At 46.2% G+C, this 21,914-nt stretch overlaps 1 protein-coding gene across 2 annotated transcripts in view; it reads right to left on the bottom strand.

Annotated features, from left to right (window-relative positions):
- The window catches only part of LOC137320874 (ras GTPase-activating protein 1-like), a 175,399-nt gene that overhangs the window by 13,765 nt on the left and 139,720 nt on the right, over positions 1-21,914 (bottom strand). The window contains exons 20-23 of one of the 2 annotated variants that reach the window (XM_067982806.1): positions 18,639-18,725; positions 12,701-12,768; positions 3,883-3,971; positions 2,377-2,454 (exon numbers count right to left, since the gene is read on the bottom strand). In XM_067982806.1, coding sequence (XP_067838907.1) covers positions 2,377-2,454; positions 3,883-3,971; positions 12,701-12,768; positions 18,639-18,725 — 322 coding nt within the window. Of the gene's footprint in view, positions 1-2,376; positions 2,455-3,882; positions 3,972-12,700; positions 12,769-18,638; positions 18,726-21,914 lie in introns of those variants that run through there. The other variant, XM_067982807.1, reaches the window with a different exon arrangement.

The raw sequence follows: 21,914 nt of genomic DNA, 5'->3' as shown, positions 1-21,914 counted from the left end.
TTCTCTTCCTATCCCGTTAACTCCGGTGTCCTCCAAGGTTCCATCTTTAGCCCCCTCCACTTCCGCATCTGCATACTGCCCTTTGGCGACATCATCCGTGGATATGGGGTCAGTTTCCCCATGTAAACTCATGACATGTAACACTATCTCTCCACCAGCTCTCTTAACCCCTTCACTGCCTCTCATCAGCCTTTTTGTTCAACATCCATTCAGGAATGAGCAGCAGTTTCCTTCAGTTAAAAGCTTGGAAGACGAAAGCCATGGTCTTCAGCCCCCACTTGTACACTTGCTCTTCCCCAGCCATTACATCAAGTTGAACCAGACTGCTTGCAACCTCTGTGATCTCAGTTTTTGACAACATATGCTCTCCATCACAAGGACCGCCTACTTCCACCTCCCTAACATTGCCAGCTTCCACTCTTACCTCACCCCATCAGGATAAACTGTCACTTCGAAAGGCACAGACTGATCAAGGACAGTCTGCACGGATTTGTTAAGGAGAGGTCGTGTCTGACTAACTTGATTGAATTTTTTGAGTAGGTGACAAGGAGGATCGATCAGGGTAGCGTAATTGATGTAGTCTACATGGATTTTAGCAAGGCTTTTGACAAGGTCCCACATGGCAGATTGGTCAAAAAAGTAAAGGCCCATGGAATCCAAGGGAATGTGGCAAATTGAATCCAAAATTGGCTCAGTGGCAGGAAGCAATGGGTAATGTTCGATGGGTGTTTTTGTAATTGGAAGGCTGTTTCCAATGGGGTGCTGCAGGGCTCAGTACTAGATCTTTTGCTTTTTGTGGTATACATTAACGATTTGGACTTAAACATAGGGGGCGTGATTAAGACATTTGCGGATACAAAGATAGGCCGTGTGGCTGGCAGTGAGGAGGAAAGCTGTAGACTGCAGGAAGACATCAATGGACTGGTCAGATGAGCAGAATAGTGGCAAATGGAGTTCAATCCGGAGAAGTGTGAGGATGCATTTGGGGAGAGCAAACAATGCAAGGGAATACTCAATAAATGGGAGGTTACTGAGAGGTGTAGAGGAAGTGAGGGACCTTGGAGTGCATGTCCACAGATCCCTGAAGGTAGCAGGACAGGTAAATAAGGTGGTTAAGAAGGCATATGGAATGCTTTCCTTTATTAGGCAAGGCAAAGAATATAAAAGCAGGGATGTTGTGCTGGAACTGTATAAAACACTGGTTAGGCCACAGCTTGAGTACTGCGTACAGTTCTGGTCACCACATTACAGGAAGGATGTAATTGCATTAGAGAAGGTGCAGAGGAGATTTACAAGGATGTTGCCAGGACTGGAGAATTTTAGCTATGATGACAGATTGGATAGGCTGGGGTTGTTTTCCTTGGAACAGAGGAGGCTGAGGGGTGATTTGATTGAGGTGCACAAAATTATGAGGGGCCTAAAGTGGCTAGGAAGGACCTATTTCCCTTAGTGGAGGGGTCAAAAACCAGGGGGCATAGATTTAAAGTGATTGGTAGAAGGATTAGAGTGGAAATGAGGAAAATGTTTTCACCCAGAGGGTGGTGGGGATCTGGAATTCACTGCCTGAGAGGGTGGTAGAGGCAGAAACCCTCAACTCATTTAAAAAATACCTGAATGTGCACCTGAAGAGCCGTGACCTCCAGGGCTACGGACCAAATGTGGGAAAGTGGGATTAGGCTGGATGGCTCATTTCTCAGCTGGCGCAGATACGATGGGCCGATTAGCCTCCTTCTATGCTGTAAATTTTCTATGATTTCTATCTGCTGCTGAAAGCCACATCCATGCAGTGTTACCTCCAGACTCAACTATCCCAATGCTTTCCTGACCGGCTTCCCATCCTCTACTCATATCTTATCCCACACCAAGTCCAGCTCACCCATCTTGTAATGGCCTCACCCCTTCCTATTCTCTAACTTCCTCTACTCCTACAGCCCCTCAGATCTCTGTTTCTCTGATTCTGTTTCTTTGTGCATCCCAAAATACCTTAGCCCCAACTACTGGCGGCTGGGTGCTTTCAGCCGTCTAGGTCCTAAACTCTGGAACTCCCTCCTTAAGCCTCTCTGCCTTTCCATCTCCCTCTCCTTCTTAAAACCCACCTTTGACTAAGCTTCTGGTCACACTTCCTAATAGCTCCTTCTTCAACTTGGTGTACATGTTTTATCTTATTACGTCTTTGTGAAGCACCTTGGAACATTTCTCGATGTTAAAGGCACTATTATAAATGCAAGTTACTGTTGTGGACCTCATTAATTCAACTAACCTCAGAATAAAATGTAACACAAGGTTACAATAAAATATGTTTTGGTGCAGAAATACCAACTGCTATATTCAAGAGAGCTAATTTTTGAACAACTAAGCAATGTTAGATGCACTTACCCCCAATTCATCTAAGAACATAATCATTCGATGCTTGTTGTTTTTGATGAATGGATTTACACCTTCCATGTAGGGCTCCTATAACAAAATAAACTTTTATCAATACAGGTGCTTTTCCGTTAGATACTGAACATCATTCTGCTTACAGAACATTACGTACTCAAGTTGTAAACACATATTGTACTCATGTTTAATCTATATTACCTGAATCAATTCTGCCTACAAGGTTATTTTGTGACAACTTATTTGCTAATCAGCAAATGAAACAAGAACATTCCCCTGGAAGATTTGTTCCAAACAGTTATCATTGAAAAAGTTATTAAAAATCAGTTTTAAAATTATTTCTCAGTAATATGAATATGTGGGGTACACTGATATTTGCACCTGTCCTCCTAATATATGCACTGTCTTGCAAAGTTATGTATTAGGAGCACCAATTTATAAAATCTGCCTTTATACAACAGTGTGTTTAGCCGTATCATTTATAGACTGTACTGCTTAAGCTTCTCTAATCTCTCCTCATAGCTCACCCTCTTTACACTACTTAGTTCAATCTTGTTGCTCTTTACACACACTCTAATGCTTGTTCATTGTGGTACATAAACCAAAACTAGACAGAATGGCCTAAATTTTCTACCAGGGTGGAATCACTTTGAGAAGTACATCAGGACTGCACTTCCAACTATTTTGTCAACCTAATTGTTTGAGGCTGGTTTTTCAGGGAACAGAGCCCCCAAAATTTTCAGACTCTTCAGTTGAGATGTTCTAAGCAGAAATCTAGCAAAGTAGGCCACAGATTTAATTTGAGAGAGGTGGGCCACAAGTGGCAAAGGAAGGAAATGCAATATGGGATCTGGCAGTAGCATTTATATTCCATTTGGATATGGCAGGCTGTATTTCAGCAGGATCTGCCAGGATCAGACATTGATGGGCCAATAAATTGCAACAAGTTTTAGGACTGGCCAGGATTCTGGCCTCTGGGCCCATTTTCCTCTCTTACCCACCTGAAAAAGTCCAAAATAGTGTGGCAAAATGGTGGAAAATCCAGGCCAATGTTTCAAATGCTGTCTGATCAGCATATTGTAAAGCAACAGTATAGCCTCCAGAGACTTCTACTCTACTGTTCTGGCTATGTGTCCAAGTAATTTTTGTTGTTGTTTCTTCACACTGTCGAGACATTGAAAATGACTCAGCCATTACACTTCCAGGTCCCTTTCTACATTTCCCTCTGCCAATTCATATGCCAGTTGGATAGCATGTTAAAATTTTGTAAATCTTATGCTACATCCTCTGTCTGTACTGCTTTCCCTATGGAATCCATTCCATTCAAAAGCTGGGAGTTTTTCAGTGGCCATTTTACTTTTCTGTAGACTGGAAATGAAAATGTTATTGGGGTGGCATTGACATTGTTGTGATGGCAAAATAAAAACATTTTAATGTGATGACACTGTGATTTTGAAACATTACCTATAAAACTGTGAAGAACTACATTCAAATTTAGCATACCTTAGCTCCAAATTCCACTAAATTCGCCAAGTTTTGAAGTGACTTTGCAACAAGAGTGAGAGTCCTTGCAGCTGTGGAAGAGGGAGGATCTAAAAAAAAAGTGGGAAATAAAAGTTAATTGTTGCACTTTGCATTTTGTCATTACATATTTACTAAAATCTTGTCTGATTTATGCTAAAGCAAATCAATGATCATATGGTCAGATATAATTCCCTACTTTCCCTGCATCATAAAAATAAAGCACTTCTCTATCATGGGGGGGGGGGGGGGGGGGGGGGAAGGGGAGGGTGCCCGGGGTGGGGGCCATTGGAAGTACTCCAATGTTACCCTGGCCCCAAGAACATTTTTCAGAACACTGGTAACTTTAGAACAGTGTTTTATCTGTGCGAGGGATCCTTTGCACGTATTGACAAACTGACCCCCTGTCCTACATTCTGAAAAATATCAGATACCTAAAAGGAAAACCACAGCAGAAAACATTTTTAAAAAAATTATTACTGAGCAATAGATATACCTTGCTAGTAAGCTAATGCAGAACAAAATATAGAATTCTTGAGATACTGTGCTCATGGTATATAATATGCCTAACCCCAGACAGAAACCTTATGATCATCCGGATTCCCAAGGAGCCGTATGCCGTAGATACACTTTTGCCAATAACAACTTGGATTTATATCGCGCCTTTAACGTCCCAAGGCGCTTCACAGGATTTGACACCAAGCCACATAAGGTGTTATTAGGACAGGTGAATAAAAGCTTGGTCAAAGAGGTAGGTGCAAAGGAGCTTCTTAAAGGGTGAGAGAAAGGTAGAGGGGTTTAGGGAGGGAATTCCAGAGCTTAGGGCGTAGGCAGCTGAAGGCGCAGCCACCAATGGTGCAGCGATGGAAATCAGGGATGCGCAAGAGGCCAGAATTGGAGGAGCGCAGAGATAGAGTCATAGAGAGTCATAGAGTTATACAGCACGGATAGAGGCCCTTCGGCCCATCGTGTCCGCACCGGCCATCAAGCCCAGTCTAATCTAATCCCATATTCCAGCATTTGGTCCGTAGCCTTGTATGCTATGGCATTTCAAGTGCTCATCCAAATGCTTCTTGAATGTTGTGAGGGTTCGTGCCTCCACAACCCTCTCAGGCAGTGAGTTCCAGACTCCAACCACCCTCTGGGTGAAAAAGTTCTTTCTCAAATCCCCTCTGAACCTCCCGCCTTTTACCTTGAATCTATGCCCCCTTGTTATAGAACCCTCAACGAAGGGAAAAAGCTCCTTAGTATCCATCCTATCTATGCCCCTCATAATTTTGTACACCTCAATCATGTCCCCCCTCAGCCTCCTCTGCTCCAAGAAAAACAAACCCAATCTTCCCAGTCTCTCTTCATAGCTGAAGCGCTCCAGCCCTGGTAACATCCTGGTGAATCTCCTCTGCACCCTCTCCAAAGCGATCACATCCTTCCTGTGGTGCGGCGACCAGAACTGCACACGGTACTCCAGCTGTGGCCTGACCAGTGTTTTATACAGCTCCATCATAACCTCCTTGCTCTTATATTCTATGCCTCGGCTAATAAAGGCAAGTATCCCATATGCCTTCTTTACCACCTTATCCAACTCTTCCGCCGCCTTCAGGGATCTGTGAACTTGCACACCAAGATCCCTCTGACCCTCTGTCTTGCCTAGGGACTTCCCATTCATTGTGTATTCCTTTGCCTTGTTAGTCCCTCCAAAGTGCATCACCTCGCACTTTTACGGGTTAAATTCCATTTGCCACTGTTCCGCCCATCTGACCAACCCATCTATATCGTCCTGCAGACTGAGGCTATCCTCCTCGCTATTTACCACCCTACCAATTTTTGTATCATCAGCGAACTTACTGATCATACCTTTTACATTCATATCCAAGTCGTTAATGTAGACCACAAACAGCAAGGGCCCCAGCACAGATCCCTGTGGTACCCCACTGGCCACAGGCTTCCAGTCACAAAAACAACCTTCGACCATCACCCTCTGCCTTCTGCCACTAAGCCAGTTTTGTATCCAAAGTGCCAAGGCACCCTGGACTCCATGGGCTCGTACCTTCTTGACCAGTCTCCTGTGCGGGACTTTATCGAAGGCCTTACTGAAATCCATGTATACCACATCCACTGCGTTACCCTCATCCACACGCCTGGTCACCCCCTCAAAAAATTCAATCAAATTAGTCAGACATGATCTTCCCTTGACAAAGCCATGTTGACTATCCCTGATTAATCCTTGCTTCTCCAAGTGGAGACTAATTTTGTCCTTCAGAATTTTTTCCAATAATTTTCCTACCACTGATGTTAGGCTCACTGGCCTGTAGTTCCCCGGTTTTTCCCTACTCACCTTCTTGAATAATGGTACTACATTAGCGGTTCTCCAGTCCTCTGGCACATCCCCTGTGGCCAGAGAGGTTCTGAATATATGTGTTAGAGCCCCCGCAATCTCCTCCTTTACCTCACACAGTAGCCTGGGATACATTTCGTCCGGGCCTGGGGATTTATCCATTTTTAGGCCTGCTAAAACCGCCAATACCTCCTCCCGCTCGATGTTAATATCTTCGAGTATATCACAGTCCCCCTGTCGTATTTCTATGTCTACGTCGTCCTTCTCCATGGTGAAAACAGATGCAAAAAATTCATTTAGAACCTCTCCTACATCTTCCGGCTCCACACACAGATTGCCATTTTTGTCCCTAATGGGCCCTATTTTTTCCCTAGTTATCCTCTTACCCTTAATATACTTATAAAACATCTTAGGATTTTCCTTTATTTTGCTTGCTTTATTTTGTTTTCAGGGACTTAACTCCTGGACCTAAGATAAATAAGAAGCAAAAAGTAATCCAAAGTGGGACGTCACCAAGGAAGAGGTAAGTGATTGGTTGGTGAGTATTTTCCTGCTGAATTTGTCTAAGGTTAGAGTTTGTGGATTCTAGGGTCTCTGTTGTGTAGTGGGGGACTGCTGTTCAGCAAGGGCCCTTGAGTATACCTTTTAATTGAAGTGAAATTGGTGGGATTCATTTAATTTGAATTAATTAGTTAAAGGGTAAGTCATGTCAGGACAGCCCAGCCTCGTGTTATGCTCTTCCTGCTCTATGTGGGAAATCAGGGACCCTTCCAGTGTCCCTGAAGACCATGGGCTCGATTTTGCCAGGCCTGCGGGTTTCCGGCGGGTTGGGTTTCGGGAGCGTGGTCAACACGCTCGGCGAAATGAGTGGGTTGCCCGCGCGATCGTAGCAGGCAACCCACTAATAGGCATCAATTACCTGATCCTCCGGGGTCCGCGGCGCTGGCCTGCGCGTCGGGCGGGCTGCGCATGCGCAGTATGATCTGTCAGCTGGAGGCTCTCTAGTTAAAGGGGCAGTCCTCCAGATGCTGCAACCAAACTGACAGATGCTGCAACCAAAGGAACAAATTGCAGCATGGAGCAGCCCAGGGGGAAGGCTGCTCCCAGTTTAATGATGCCTCACCCAGGGTATCATCAGATGGGGTGAGGAGGGGGGAGGACACAGATCTTCCCCCCGGCGGGCGGGAGGAAGCGGCCTGCCTCTGCTACCAAGAAGGCCTGGCTCGAGGTGGCAGAGGGGGTCACCTGCGCCACCAACATATGGCCCACCTGCATACAGTGCAGGAGGCGCTGCAATGACCGCAGTAGGTCAGCCACAGTGAGAACATGAAGTCTTTCCCCTACACTCCGTCTGCCACAACACTGCCCCCACCCCACATCTCCTTCGGCACCGCCAACACTACTCTGTCACATCACCCTTCATACCCACTCAAACCCCATCCTCATCTTACCTCCACCTACTCACCTCGCCAGTACTCATCCTGCCACTAACACGCAACCCAATCCTCATACAATCTCATTGCTCCATCCCATACTCACCCTCTCGTGCATCTCCCTCACGGCCAGCCTCACTCAACCTGCCACCACCTGTGCTGCAGCCACAGGGCATGCATCACATATGTGCGGTAGGCAGCGTAAGGCAAACGTGTCGTGAGCATGAAGGGGGTGCACAAGGGTGTCTGAGGGTTTGTCATGGGTGTTACCTCTATTGAATTTCAGAGCAACAAACAGCACACATTATATTGACACCACCACTACCATGTCTCCGCGAATCCTGTCCGTTGTGTCCAATAATGCCCGCTCCTGGGTATCACTATGAGGACCCACCACTGATGCCACCCATCGTGTTACTGCAGAGTAGGTGCAGGTGTATTTGCAGGGCTCTTCCGCGCCGACGACTGAGAGACATCGGCGGTGTAGCCGGCTGCACCCTGGAAGGATGCGGAGGAGAAGTTGTGGAGGGCAGTGGTGACTTTGACAGCGACAGGTAAGCAGTTGGTGCTGGGGCCAGCCAGGAGCAGCTCGGCATGAAAGAGCCTGCAGATCTCCACGACTACATGTCGAGCGAATCTGCGCCTCCCTGTGCACTGCTGCTCGGAGAGGTCCGGGGAGCTGCACCTCGGTCTGTGGACCCTGTGGCGAGGGTAGTGCCCTCTGCGATGCGTCTCTCTCTGCGGTAGCCCTCCCTCCTGCTGTGCAGGTGGGCGTGCAACAACACCGTGTTGGGGGGCTACACGTCTGTGCGGCGGACGGCGTGGACTGCGAGGCTGCTGGGGCTGGTCATGCTGTTCGTCCTCCGAGGGTGTCCACGCACCACCCATCTGGCAGGTGTTGGTCTGAGGGGTTGTGCAGGGTAGGTGGGTGGTTCCTCAGACTGGGGCAGCGGTTTCGTGTCGGTCTGTCCTCTGGCTTGGCGGGGGGTGGTGGGGGGCAGGGGTTGCCCTATGTGACGCGGTGGCCTCCTGCGTGGGTGAGGGCTCTCCCCCGTGGAGTGCACCTTGGCACCTGCCACAGGCTGCTGGCTGCAACACGCCTGGTTGGAGAGAGACTGTTTCCCCCAGTGTGTGAAACTCACTGCCTTGAACCTAAAATCCCACACTTCCTCTTTTGACAGCTGCTTCAGCTCATTAACTGACCTCAACAAGCAAGGTAAGTACTCTCAAGTGGAACCCCGCTGGCTTTAATTGCCTGCGGGATTGCCACCAGCGGGGCTTGCGCGCGCAGCCCCGCACGTCAGCGCGGTACCCGAAAGTGGCCGGGATTTCGTCGCGATCCGGTCACGTGACCGGATATCGGGATTTTCGGGGCCCCCCCGCTGGAAACCCGACGTGAAAATCGAGCCCCATGTGTGCGGGAAATGTATCCAGCTGCAGCTACTGACAAACCGCATTGCGGCACTGGAGCTGCGGATGGATTCATTATGGAGCATTCGCGATGCTGAAAACGTCGTGGATAGCACGTTTAGTGAGATGGTCACACCGCAGGTAAAGGTTGTACAGGCAGGAAGTAAGTGGGTGACCTCCAGGCAGAGTAAGAGGAGCAGGCAGGCAGTGCAGGGGTCCCCTGTGGCCATCCCCCTCTCAAACAAATATACCGCTTTGGATATTGTTGAGGGGGATGACTTATCAGGGGAGGGCAGCAGCAGCCAACTTCCTGGCACCAGGGTTAGCTCTGCTGCACAGGCTGGGAGGAAAAAGAGTGGAAGAGCTATAGTGGTAGGGGATTCTATCGTAAGGGGAACAGACACGCGTTTCTGTGGACGTAAACGTGACTCCAGGATGGTTTGTTGCCTCCCTGGTGCCAGGGTCATGGACGTCACTGAGCGGCTTCAGGGCATTCTCAAGGGGGAGGGTGAGCAGGCAGAGGTCGTGGTCCACATTGGGACCAACGACATAGGTAGGAAGGGAGATGAGGTCCTGCATCAAGAATTTAGGGAGCTAGGTAGCAGATTAAAGAGCAGGACCTCAAAGGTTGTTATCTCTGGATTACTCCCAGTGCCACGGGCTAGTGAGTATAGAAATAGGAGGATAGAACAGATGAATGCGTGGCTAAAGAGTTGGTGCAGGAGGGAGGGTTTCAGTTTCCTGGATCACTGGGCCTGCTTCTGGGGAAGGTGGGACTTGTACAAGTCGGACGGGTTGCATCTGAACCAGAGCGGGACAAATATCCTTGCGGGGAGGTTTGCTAGCACTGTTGGGGGGGGTTTAAACTAACTTGGCAGGGGGATGGGATACAGAGTGGAGCTACAATAGGGGGTGATGTACAGCCAAATATTGAGAAAAAAACAAGTCAGCTTGGAAGACAGGGCAGATATGTAAGAGCAAGGCTGGATGGCATCTATTTTAATGCAAGGAGTCTTGCAAATAAGGTGGATGAACTGAAGGTATTGATAAACACATGGGAGTATGATATTGTTGCTGTCACAGAGACATGGTTGAGGGAGGGGCAAGACTGGCAGCTCAATATTCCGGGGTACAGAATCTTCAGGCGAGACAGAGGGGAAGGTATAAGAGGAGGGGGGGGTCGCAATATTAATTAAAGAATCAATTACTGCCATAAGGAGGGATGATATATTAGCAGGTTCCTCAAATGAGGCCATATGGGTGGAGCTTAAAAACAAAAAGGGGGCAAGCACTTTGATGGGAGTGTACTATAGACCCCCAAACAGTCAGGGGGAGATAGAGGAACAGATATGTAGGCAAATCTCAGAAAATTGTGCAAATAATAGGGTAATAATCGTGGGGGATTTCAACTTCCCCAATATTAACTGGGATACTCAGAGTGTAAAAGGCTTAGAGGGTACAAAATTCTTAACGTGCATCCAGGAGAGCTTTTTGAGCCAGCATGTAGAAAGTCCTACAAGAGAGGGGGCGGTACTGGACCTAATTCTAGGGAATGTGGCCGGCCAAGTGGAAGAAGTGCTAGTAGGTGAGCACTTTGGTGACAGTGACCAGAATTCAGTGAGATTTAAGGTGGTCATGGAAAAGGACAGAGAGGGGCCGGAAATAAAGGTTCTAAATTGGGGGAAGGCCGATTTTAATAGGATAAGGCAGGATCTGGCCAAAATGGACTGGGATCAGCTGCTTGTAGGAAAATCCGCATCGGAGCAATGGGAGTCTTTCAGAAGGGAGATTGAGACCATACAATGGCAACATGTTCCCGTAAAGGTCAAGGGTGGTTCCAAGAACTCCAGGGAACCTTGGATGTCAGGGGATATACGAGAATGGATTAGGAAAAAAAGGAGGGCTTTTGGCAGATACAAAAGGCTAAAGACGGAGGAAGCCCTAGAGGAGTACAAAAAGTGCAGGGGGATACTTAAAAAAGAAATTAGGAGATCAAGGAGGAGGATATAGAGATAGGGAGGGGTGAGGCTATAGAGGGATTTGAAAACAAGGATGAGAATTTTAAAATTGCCAGACTGGGAGCCAAAGAAGGTCAGCAAGCACCGAGGCGATGGGTGAGAGTTAGGATACAGGCTGCAGAGTTTTGGATGTGCTCAAGTTTACGCAGGGTGCAAGGTGGGAGGCCGGCCAGGAGAGCATTGGAATAGTCGAGTCTAGAGATAACAAAGGCACGGATGAGGGTTTCAGCAGCAGATAACCCTCACCAAGAAGATATGGGGTCGGAAGCTAAGCTCAGGGTCAAATAGGATGCCAAGGTTGAGAATAGACTGGTTTGGCCTCAGACAGTGGTTAGGAATGTAAGTTTTGGATTGGTGGAAGGGATGGAGTCGCTAGGTTAATGGCTAGAAAGTCACTAGACAAACTCTCCCCATTCCAATATAATCAATAAAAGCTGCAAGTTTGGAATTTTTGCCCCCTCCCACCATTCCAAAACTTACATTCCAAGAGATTCAAATCCCACCACTTTGATCAAAATAATATGGTGACTAAGAGTGGAAAAACACACTTACATTTTTCTAACAGCATTAAGTCCCTCTGCATCATATGCTGATGAAGGGGATAGATAGCCAACTTGCTTCTGAATCACAGTCCATTATTCCTTTATAACTGGGAGCAAAGACTGGAAACTTTAGCCTGCACAGAACTGTGGATGAACCTGCATCCTTCTACTGTGGAATTGATGCCACAGTGGTATATACCAAAGCACTACACCAATTTCATTCCATTTCTTTACAGGATTTTCTAGAATATATCCATAACAATATTCAATTTAACTAACTAAACATACATATAAAAAAATTGAAGAAAATAATTTTCAACTTATTACTTAACAGGTACAAGGTAATGGATACATCATGACATTAACCTTTTAAAGAAGGGATAGCCCAAATTTTTGTAGCTGGGGTAAGCCTCTATGAATAAAAGTGCATGTCCATTCATAATCAAAAGACCTCATGTGCACAAAAATAAAAAAATAAATCAAGATCAGCCCCATACATGAAATACAAAATCATGCAAGCCTCCCCACCCTCCCTCTTCCCCAAAGCCTGCTTCTTTCACTCTTCTCATTTGTTCTCCATCTTCTCTTTTCTGATCTTCTTTCACTCTCCTCTGTTTATCGCACCTCTTCTCATTGTCTCTTCTCCGCCCCCCCATCCCCTTTCCTCCACAATACCCCTCTCCATCACAACACATCTCGAAAGACTCTATTGTCTTCAAAAATATAACCCGTTTCTGAAGAAGTTTCTTCAGGAAAACAGGCAGCAGAAGACATCCGTCTGTGGCTACTAGCGTCCCAAAGGAAGCTCTTTAAAAGTGGTTGCCTTAAAGGACTAGTAAAGGCAGCTCCTTGATTGGTCAATCTTCCAGACTGGGAAATTTTAAGTAGCTTTTGCATTTTAAATAGATTGGAGGTGTTGAAGTTGGTTTTGTGTACAACTGCAAAGGAGGAGGAAACTGGCAAGAGCTTTGCAGGATGGATGAAAGAAGCTCATGGGCCAGTTCTTGGACATCACTGTTCTAAAGTATAAAGCAATGCAAACTTTTGTCGGGCATGACTCACCCAAAATGATATTGAACATCCGTGGATTGAGAATAGCTGGACAAATCAACCGCAAGAAAACAAACCCACTACAATTGGGAGAGAAAGGGAAAAAAAACACCAAACATTACATATAATTCACCAGATACACTGTTCTAGAGAAAAAAGAATCCACATACACAAAGAGCAACTAATGAAAATACTTTTCTCTGAATAAATGTAGCAACTTGACCAAAATAACGAGTTGACATACTCTCGTTTTTCATATCTCCTCAAAATCTAGTCAAGCTTAATCTAGTGGGGTCATGGAGGTAAGAATTGGGATAAAAAAAATTGACTAAAGGACAATTGTTAGGAGAATATTGGGTGGGGTAAGTGTTGAGGTAGAAGGTTTAGTGATCGGTGTTATATTAACAAATTCAAAAGTTCAATCCGAACTGGTTAAATCTGCAGATGATACAAAACTGGGGGCTGGGGAGAAAAGAGCAATTGAATCTGAGGAGGTATCCGAGGATCTACAAAATGAATAGATAAAATATGTAGATGAGCAGTGTCAGATGCAAGTTAACACGTTCAGGTGTAAAGTATTGTGCACAGTGAGAAAAAAAAGGGTTACATAAGTACATGAATGGAGTTGAAATAGCTGAAGGTGATTTTAAAAGAGATCTTGGGAGTATTAGCAGGTTTGCACTTCTCACAAGGTACGTTCTGATGAATGGAGTTTCCTGGCCACAATCAGCCTTCCTGATAACCCATTTCAGCTATTGATGACCCTTATAACATCTCCGTTTCTTCTCAATGTTGAAGAGCCCTAGCTTATTATGTCATTCTTCACAGCTCTTCTCTAATAATAGTAATCAACTTTGCTGCTATCCGCTATTGCCTCAAGTGTCAGCTTGGCCCAGTGGCAGCATTCTTGTCTGAGTCAGAAGGTCGTGGGTTCAATTCCCACTCCAGGACATGAGCATATAATCTAAATTGACACTTCAGTGCAGTACTGAGGAGAGGCTCCATTGTTGGAGATGCTGCCTTTCAGATGAGACATTAAACCACGGCCCCATCTTCCTGTTCAAATAGGCGTAAAAGATCCCATGCGAAGAGAACTATTCGAAGAGTTCTCCGTGTCCTTACAAACATTTATCCCTCAATCAACACCTCCAAACATAAATTATCTGTTCATTTATCAATTACTGTTTGTGGGGCCTTGCTGAATGCAAATTGGCTGCTGCATTTGCAGACAAATCGGGAACTACACTTCAAAAACAATTAATTGGTTATGAAATGCTGTGGAATGTCCCAAGGACGTGAAAGGCACTATATAAATGCAAGTTCTTTCTTAATCTCGTAGTGACCAGAACTGCATGCAATACTGCAGATGCAACCCATCATACAGTTTCGGCACAAAGTCCAGGAAATTAAACCTAGGATCCTAGTAGCTTGGTTTATTAATGCCTTAGTGTTCAGACATGGCGAGTGCTGATGCAACTAGTAGGCCCGTTGGTCTGTTGCAAACAGGAAATGTTGACATCCCTTTTCTTGTCAGACACACCTAGCTAGAGAACTTCATACCATGATTTTTCCTGCAGGACTGGCTGAACTACTTTATCCTCCCAGGCAGCTTCTCCACTACTAACTGAGCCCTGAAGGACATAGTTGCCAGACTAGGCCTGGGGCAGGTGGTGAGAGAACCAACACGAAGGAATAATTTTTTGACCTCATCCTCACCAATTCAACTGTCACAGATGCATCTGTCTAAGACAGTATTGGTAGGAATGATCACCGCACAGTCCTTGTGGAGACCAAGTCCCATCTTCACACTGAGGACAACCCCCGTCTTGTCGTTTGACACTACTACTGTGCTGAGTGGGATAGATTAAGAACAGATCTCAGCTCAAAACTGGGCCTCCATGAGGCACTGTAGGCCATCAGCAGAATTGTAAACCACCGCAACCTATAATCTCATGGCCTGACATATTCTTCACTCTTCCATCACCATAGCCAGATGATCAACCCTTGTTCAACGAAGAGTGTAGAAGAACATGCCAAGAGTAGTACCAGGTGCATCTGAAAATGCAATGCTAATCTGGTGAAACTACAATACAGAACTACATGCATGCTAAACAGCGAAAGCAGCATGCTATAGACAGAGCTAAGCGACCCCACAACCAATGGATCAGGTCAAAGCTCTGCAACCCTGCCACAATCTTGAAGGGTGACGGGCAAATTAGCAACTAATGGAAGGAGGAGGCTCCATGAACATCTCCATCCTCAATGATGGCAGAGCCCAGCATGTGCATAAAAAAGGACAAGGCTGAAACATTTACAACCACCTTCAGCCAGAAGTGCCAAAATGGATGATCCTTCTTGGCCTACTCCCAAGGTCCCCGCCATCGCAGATGCCAGACTTCAGTCAATTCAATTCACTCCAAGTGACATCAAGAAATGACTGAATGCACTGGACAGAGCAAAGGCTACGGGCCCCAACTACATCCCAGCTGTGGTGCTGATGACCTGTGCTCCAGAACTAGCTACGCCCCTAGCCAAGCTATTCCAGTATATCTAGAACACTGGTTTCTACCCGACAATGTGAAAAATTGCCCGGGTATGTCCTGTCCATAAAAAGTAGAACAAATCCAACCTGGCCAATTACCGCCTTTCAGCTGACTCCCAATCAGCAACAAAGCAATGGAAGGAGTAGTCACCAGTGCTATCAAGCGGCACTTATCCACCAATAACCTGCTCACCGATACTCAGTTTGGGATCCTCATAACAGCCTTCATCCAAACATGAACACAAGAGCAGAATTCTAGAGGTGAGGGGAGAGTGACTGCCCTTAACATCAAGGCAGCATTCCACAAAGGGTGGCACCAAGGAGCCCTAGTAAAACTGAAGTCATTGGGGATCAGGGGGAAAACTCTTGAGTGGCTGGAGTCGTACCTGGCACAAAGGAAGATGGCTGTAGTTGTTAGAGGCCAATCAACTCAACTCTAGGATATCACTTCAGAAGTTCCTGATGGCAGCATCCTAGGCCTAATGATCTTCAGCTGCTTTGTCAATGACCTTCCCTCCATAAGTTCGTTGATGATTGCAAAGTGTTCAGCTCCGTTCGCAGTTCCTCAGACAATGAAGCAGTCCATGTCCGCATGCAACAAGACCTGGACAACATCCAGGTTTGGGCTGATAAGTGGCAAGTAACATTCATACCACACAAATGTCAGGAAATAACCATCTCCAACAAGAGAGAGTCTAACCACCTCCCCATGACATACAATAGCATTACCAGCACTGAGTCCCCTACCAACATCCTGGGGGACAACACTGACCAGAAACTCAACTAGTCCAGCCACATAAATGCCATGGCTACTAGAGCAGGTCAGAGGCTGTATATTCTGTGGTGAGTGGCTCACCTCCTGACTCCCCAAAGCCTCCACCAACAAGACACAAGTCAGGTGTGTGATGGAATGCTCTCCACTTGCCTGGATGGATGCAGTTCCAACAATACTCAACATGCTCGAAACGATCCAGGACAAAGCTGTCCACTTGATCGACACCTCATCCACTAGCCTAAACATCAACCCTCTTCAGCACCGACGTACCACAGAATCATAGAATTGTTACAGTACAGAAGGAGACTATTTGGCCCATGTCAGTTCTTTGTAAGAGCAATCCAGTTAGTCCCATTCCCCCACTCTTTCCCCATTTACTTTATCTAAACCCTTTATGATTTTGAACACTATGAAATCTCCTCGTAACCTTCTCTGCTCTAAGGAGAACAACCCCAGCTTTTCCAGTCTCTCCACGTAACTGAAGTCCCTCATTCCAGGAATCATTCTAGTAAATCTTTTCTTCATCCTCTAAGGCCTTCACATCCTTTCTAAAGTGCGGTGCCCAGAACTGGACACAACACTCCAGTTGTGGCCGAACCAGCGTTTTACAAAGGTTCAACACAACTTCCTTACTTTTGTACTCTATGCTTCTATTTTATAAAGCCCAGGATCCTGCATGCTTTTTTTAAAAACCGCTTTCTCAACATGTCCTGCCACCTTCAAAGATTAGTGCACATATACCCCCAGGTATCTCTGTTCCCAGACCCCCTTTAGAATTGTACCATTTGGTTCATATTGCCTCTCGTCATTCTTCCTGACAAAATGGGTCACTTCTCATTTCTTTGTGATAAATTTCACCTGCCACGTGTCTGCCCATTCCATCAGCCTGTCTACGTCCTCTTGAAGTCTATTACTATCCTCATCACTGTTTACTATACTTCCAAATTTTGTGTCATTTGCAAATTTTGAAGTTGTGCCCTGAATGCAAAATCCAAATCGTTAATATGTATCAAAAAAGCAGTGTCCTAGTACTGACTCCTGGGGAACACCAGTGTATACCATGTCTGCAATAGGTACTATCTACAGGCTGCACAACAGCAACTCGCCAAGGCGGTTTCGGCAGCACTTCCCAAAGCCATGACCTCCATCATCTAGAAGCACAAGGGCAGCAGGTGCATGGGAACACCATCACCTTCAAGTCACACACCATCCTGACTCTTTTTTTATATTCGTTCACGGGATGTGGGCATTGCTGACAAGGCCAGCATTTATTGCCCATCCCTAATTGCCTTTGAGAAGGTGGTGGTGAGCCGCCTTCTTGAACCGCTGCAGTCCGTGTGGTGAAGGTTCTCCCACAGTGCTGTTAGGGAGGGAGTTCCAGGATTTTGACCCAACGACGATGAAAGAACGGCAATATATTTTCAAGTCAGGATGGCGTGTGACTTGGAGGGGAACATGCAGGTAGTGGTGTTCCCATGTGCCTGCTACTCTGGTCCTTCTAGGTGGTAGAGGTCGCGGGTTTGGGAGGTGCTGTCGAAGAAGCCTTGGCGAGTTGCATCAGTGCATCCTGTAGACGGTACACACTGCAGCCATGGTACGCCGGTGGTGAAGGGAGTGATTGTTTAGGGTGGTGGATGGGGTGCCAATCAAGTGGGCTGCTTTGTCCTGGATGGTGTCGAGCTTCTTGAGTGTTGTTGGAGCTGCACTCATCCAGGCAAGTGGAGAGTATGCCATCACATTCCTGACTTGTGCCTTGTAGATGGCGGAAAGGCTTCGGGAGTCAGGAGGTGAGTCACTCACCGCAGAATACCTAGCCTCTGACCTGCTCTTGTAGCCACAGTATTTACGTGGCTGGTCCAGTTAAGTTTCTGGTCAATGGTGACCTCCAGGATGTTGATGGTGGGGGATTCGGCGATGGTAATGTCGTTGACCGTCAAGGGGAGGTAGTTGGATTCTCTCTTGTTAGAGATGGTCATTGCCTGGCACTCGTCTGGCTACTTGATTTGGTCATATATCGCTGTGTCTTTATCATACCTAACAATATTGTGGGAGCGCCTTCACCACACGGACTGCAGTGGCTCAAGAAGGCAGCCCACCACCACCACCTTCTCAGGGCAAGTAGGGATGGGCAATAAATGCCAGCCTTGCCTGTGACATCCACATCCAGAGAATGAATTAAAAATAAGTTGAAACTAGCAAAAATATTAAGGCTGTTTAAAATGATGTCCATAATAATTAGGACACTAAATTATGAGCTTCATTTTAAAAAAGTCAGTTGAGAAAAAGTATGTACCTCAGGTGCAACAGTATTTTTTTTTTTCAGGATATTTTGATACCATTAACTTTGGAAAGGAAATACTTAGCAATTTTACCTAAACATTGCAATAAATAAAACTACATGACTCTTCAGATTTAATCATAATTTTTCACTACTAAAGTCACAAAGCAATTAATTTTTTGACAGACCTGTCAATGCTGTCCAGTGCAGTTAATACTCTAATTTAGTCTAAATTGTTTGCTCAATCAAGGCACACATTATTGCCGCTAACCCACAATATGCCCAACCACAAAAGCGATGCAAAATAGCCATGTGAAATGGTAAATCACAAAAATGAATTCACAAAATGTTTTACCTCACAACTCTCGTCCTCATTGTAGGATTTGTCGGCCATTTCTGCTGGACAGATTTTTGTAAACATCCGTAAATATATCTTAAAGCCCTGTTAAAATACAACATATTGGAATAACATATAAAGAATTCACTGGAAGAACATCATGCAGTTCAAAAACCCATATTTAAAAATCTAAATATGCAATTTTACATTCTCTGAAGATTGGTGATGTATCACATCGTTGCTCACAGAGACTATGCGATTTATTTTTGGATGCTGAAGTTAATAATCATACCATGAGTGCTTACGAGTATAAACAGAATACACTGCATCAAGCCACCGTCTACAGAACTTATCCCACTCATGGGGAGCTACACAACTTCATGGCTCTGGTCCTCATTATTCAATCCTCCTTGTATATGATATAGAAAGATCAAACAAAGGCATACAGCAGAAGTCATCCTAGGCCATCACAAAGAGAATCACACACACAAAAAAACTTGCCTTTAAGAGACATTTAATATCCATAACATAAGTTGTAAGTTAGATGAGTTAAAAATGTGGGTGAACTCCTCAGGAGTATTGCCCATAATGTGACAAAGCTTAAAGTCCAAATTGAAAGGGGAAACAATTCACCAAATTGCAATAGGGCAGATTTCAGAAAGATGAGGGCTGATTAGCTGAGGCGAGGTAGAAACAGAAATGGGCACACAATCCATATTAAAAAAAAGTAGACTACTTCAAGTTTCAGAATACCATGGATACATGGAGAGGTTAGAAACAAACTATGAAAGAAAAAAAATGTCCCAAGGCACAGAGGTGTAATCAAAAAAATGGATTCTGAGCCAAAGGAGATATTAGCAGGGATGAGAGGTGGGTTCTAAGGGAGAGACAAAAGTGGAATATTGGAAGTGTTTAAGAGATGGAAATTCCATAGCGTATGGCCTAATTGGCTGATGGCAAGTCTAACCACCTCCCCTTGACATTCAACGGCATTACATCGCCGAATCCCCCACCATCAACATCCTGGGGGTCACCATTGACCAGAAACTTAACTGGACCAGCCATATAAATACTGTGGCTATGAGAGCAGGTCAGAGGCTGGGTATTCTGCGGCGAGTGACTCACCTCCTGACTCCCCAAAACCTTTCCACCATCTACAAGGCACAAGTCAGGAGTGTGATGGAATACTCTCCACTTGCCTGTATGAGTGCAGCTCCAACAACACTCAGGAAGCTCAACACCATCCAGGACAAAGCAGCCCGCTTGATTGGCACCCAATCCACCACTCGAAACATTCATTCCCTTCACCACCGGCGCACAGTGGCTGCAGTGTGTACCATCCACAGGATGCACTGCAGCAACTCGCCATGGCTTCTTCAACTGCACCTCCCAAACCCACGACCCCTACCACCCAGAAGGACAAGGGCAGCAGGCACATGGGAACACCACCACCTGCACGTTCCCCTCCAAGTCACACACCATCCCGACTTGGAAATACATCGTCGTTCCTTCATCGTTGCTGGGTCAAAATCCTGGAACTCCCTTCCTCACAGCACTGTGGGAGAACCTTCACCACACGGACTGCAGCGGTTCAAGAAGGCGGCTCACCTTCTGAAGGGCAATTAGGGATGGGCAATAAATGCCGGGCTCGCCAGCGACGCCCACATCCCATGAACGAATGAAAAAAAGGGTGAAGGGAGAGCGGGATGCACAGGAGGCCAGAGTCAGAGCACTGGAGAGTTTGGATGGGAGGAGGGGTTGTAAGCCCACAGCAGGTTACTGAAACAGTGAGGTGCAAGGCAATTAAAATATTTAAAAAAAGACTGGAGAGTTTTAAATTTGAGGTGTTGGGGACTGGGTGCCAATGTAGGTTAGCAAGGACAGGGATGATGGGTGAGCTGGATATAGTATGGGGTAAGATATAGGCAGCAGAGGTTTGGATGAGCTGAAGAAGTTTATGGAGGGTGCAGGATGGGAGGCTGGCCAAGCGAACATTGAAGATGACAAAGGTGTGGATGATGGTTTAAGCAGCAGATGTTACCGGTGGAGGTAGTCTTTGAGATGGAAAGGATATGGAGTTGGAAGTTCATTTCAGGGGTGAATAGAATACCAAGGTGGCAAACAGTCTGGTTCAGACTAAGACAATGATCAGAGAGGGAGATGGAATCAGTGGCAAATGTATAGAGTTTGTGTCAGGGCTTCCCAACATTTAACTGGAAAAAAACTGTGTTTCATCCAAGACTAGATGTTGGACAAGCAATCTGACAACAGAGGCAGTGGAAGGAATGAGAGAGGTGATGGTGAAGTAATGCTCGATGTTGTCAGGAGGAAGCTGATCTCACGTTTGTGGATGACGTCACCAACGAGGGCATATAGACAAGAAAGAGGCGGCCAAGAATAGATCTTTGGGGAACTCGAGGTAACGGTGCGGGGGCAGGAAGAGAAGCCACTGCTGGAGATGCTCTGGCTACGATCGGATAGGTAAGATAAGGACTAAGCAGGGGTAGTCCCACTGAGCTGGACAATGGAGATGGGGTATTGGAGGAGGATGGTATGGTCGATGGTGTCAAAGGCTGAACATAAGTAGAGAAGGATGGGAAGGGATAATGCACCTGTCACAGAGAATGTAATTTATGACTTTGGTTAGGGCGTTTCTGGTACTAGGGTAGGGCCGGAGGCCTGATGGGAGATTCAAACATGCAGTTGTGCAAAAGACGGACGCGGATGTGGGAGGAGACAACACATTGAAGGACTTTAAAGTAAAGGGAGATTGGAGATGGGACTGTAGGTTTTTTGCGGAAGAGGGGTGATAAGAGTGATGAAGGAAAGGTGGGTGGATATCTCGGGGAAAAATTCAGGGTGGGGTTGGCAGACAACAGGAATTTTAAAAGGAGGTGATGGGTGGAAGGTGGTGAGGTGTTCAAAGGAGGAGAAGGCACCAAATGAGTCAGGGGAAAGACTTGGTGATAAGGGCCACACCACCACTGTGGCAGTAAGGGCAGGGGAGGTGGTGGAAAGTATAACCAGTTTTTGGTAAGGGGCAAATGTTTTCACCCATGAGCTAAGTTTCAGTTAAAGCCAGGATATCAATGCACTCATCCACAATAAGGTAATGGATTGCAAGGGTTGCATTATGGAGGGAAATGCAGAAATGGGCGGTGATTGTTAATCCGCTTACAAGGTCCAAGAGGGTAGTGGTGGGTGGGGTGGGGTGAGCAGGACAAAAAGGAGACTGTGAGGTTAGCCCCCAGTAGGCACGCTGCGTGGAAAAGTTGACAAGGAGGAGGATGAGCA

This window comes from Heptranchias perlo, chromosome 4 (assembly GCF_035084215.1).
Source record: "Heptranchias perlo isolate sHepPer1 chromosome 4, sHepPer1.hap1, whole genome shotgun sequence".
NCBI lineage: Eukaryota > Metazoa > Chordata > Chondrichthyes > Hexanchiformes > Hexanchidae > Heptranchias > Heptranchias perlo.
This window is presented reverse-complemented; position numbering and strand designations above follow the sequence as displayed.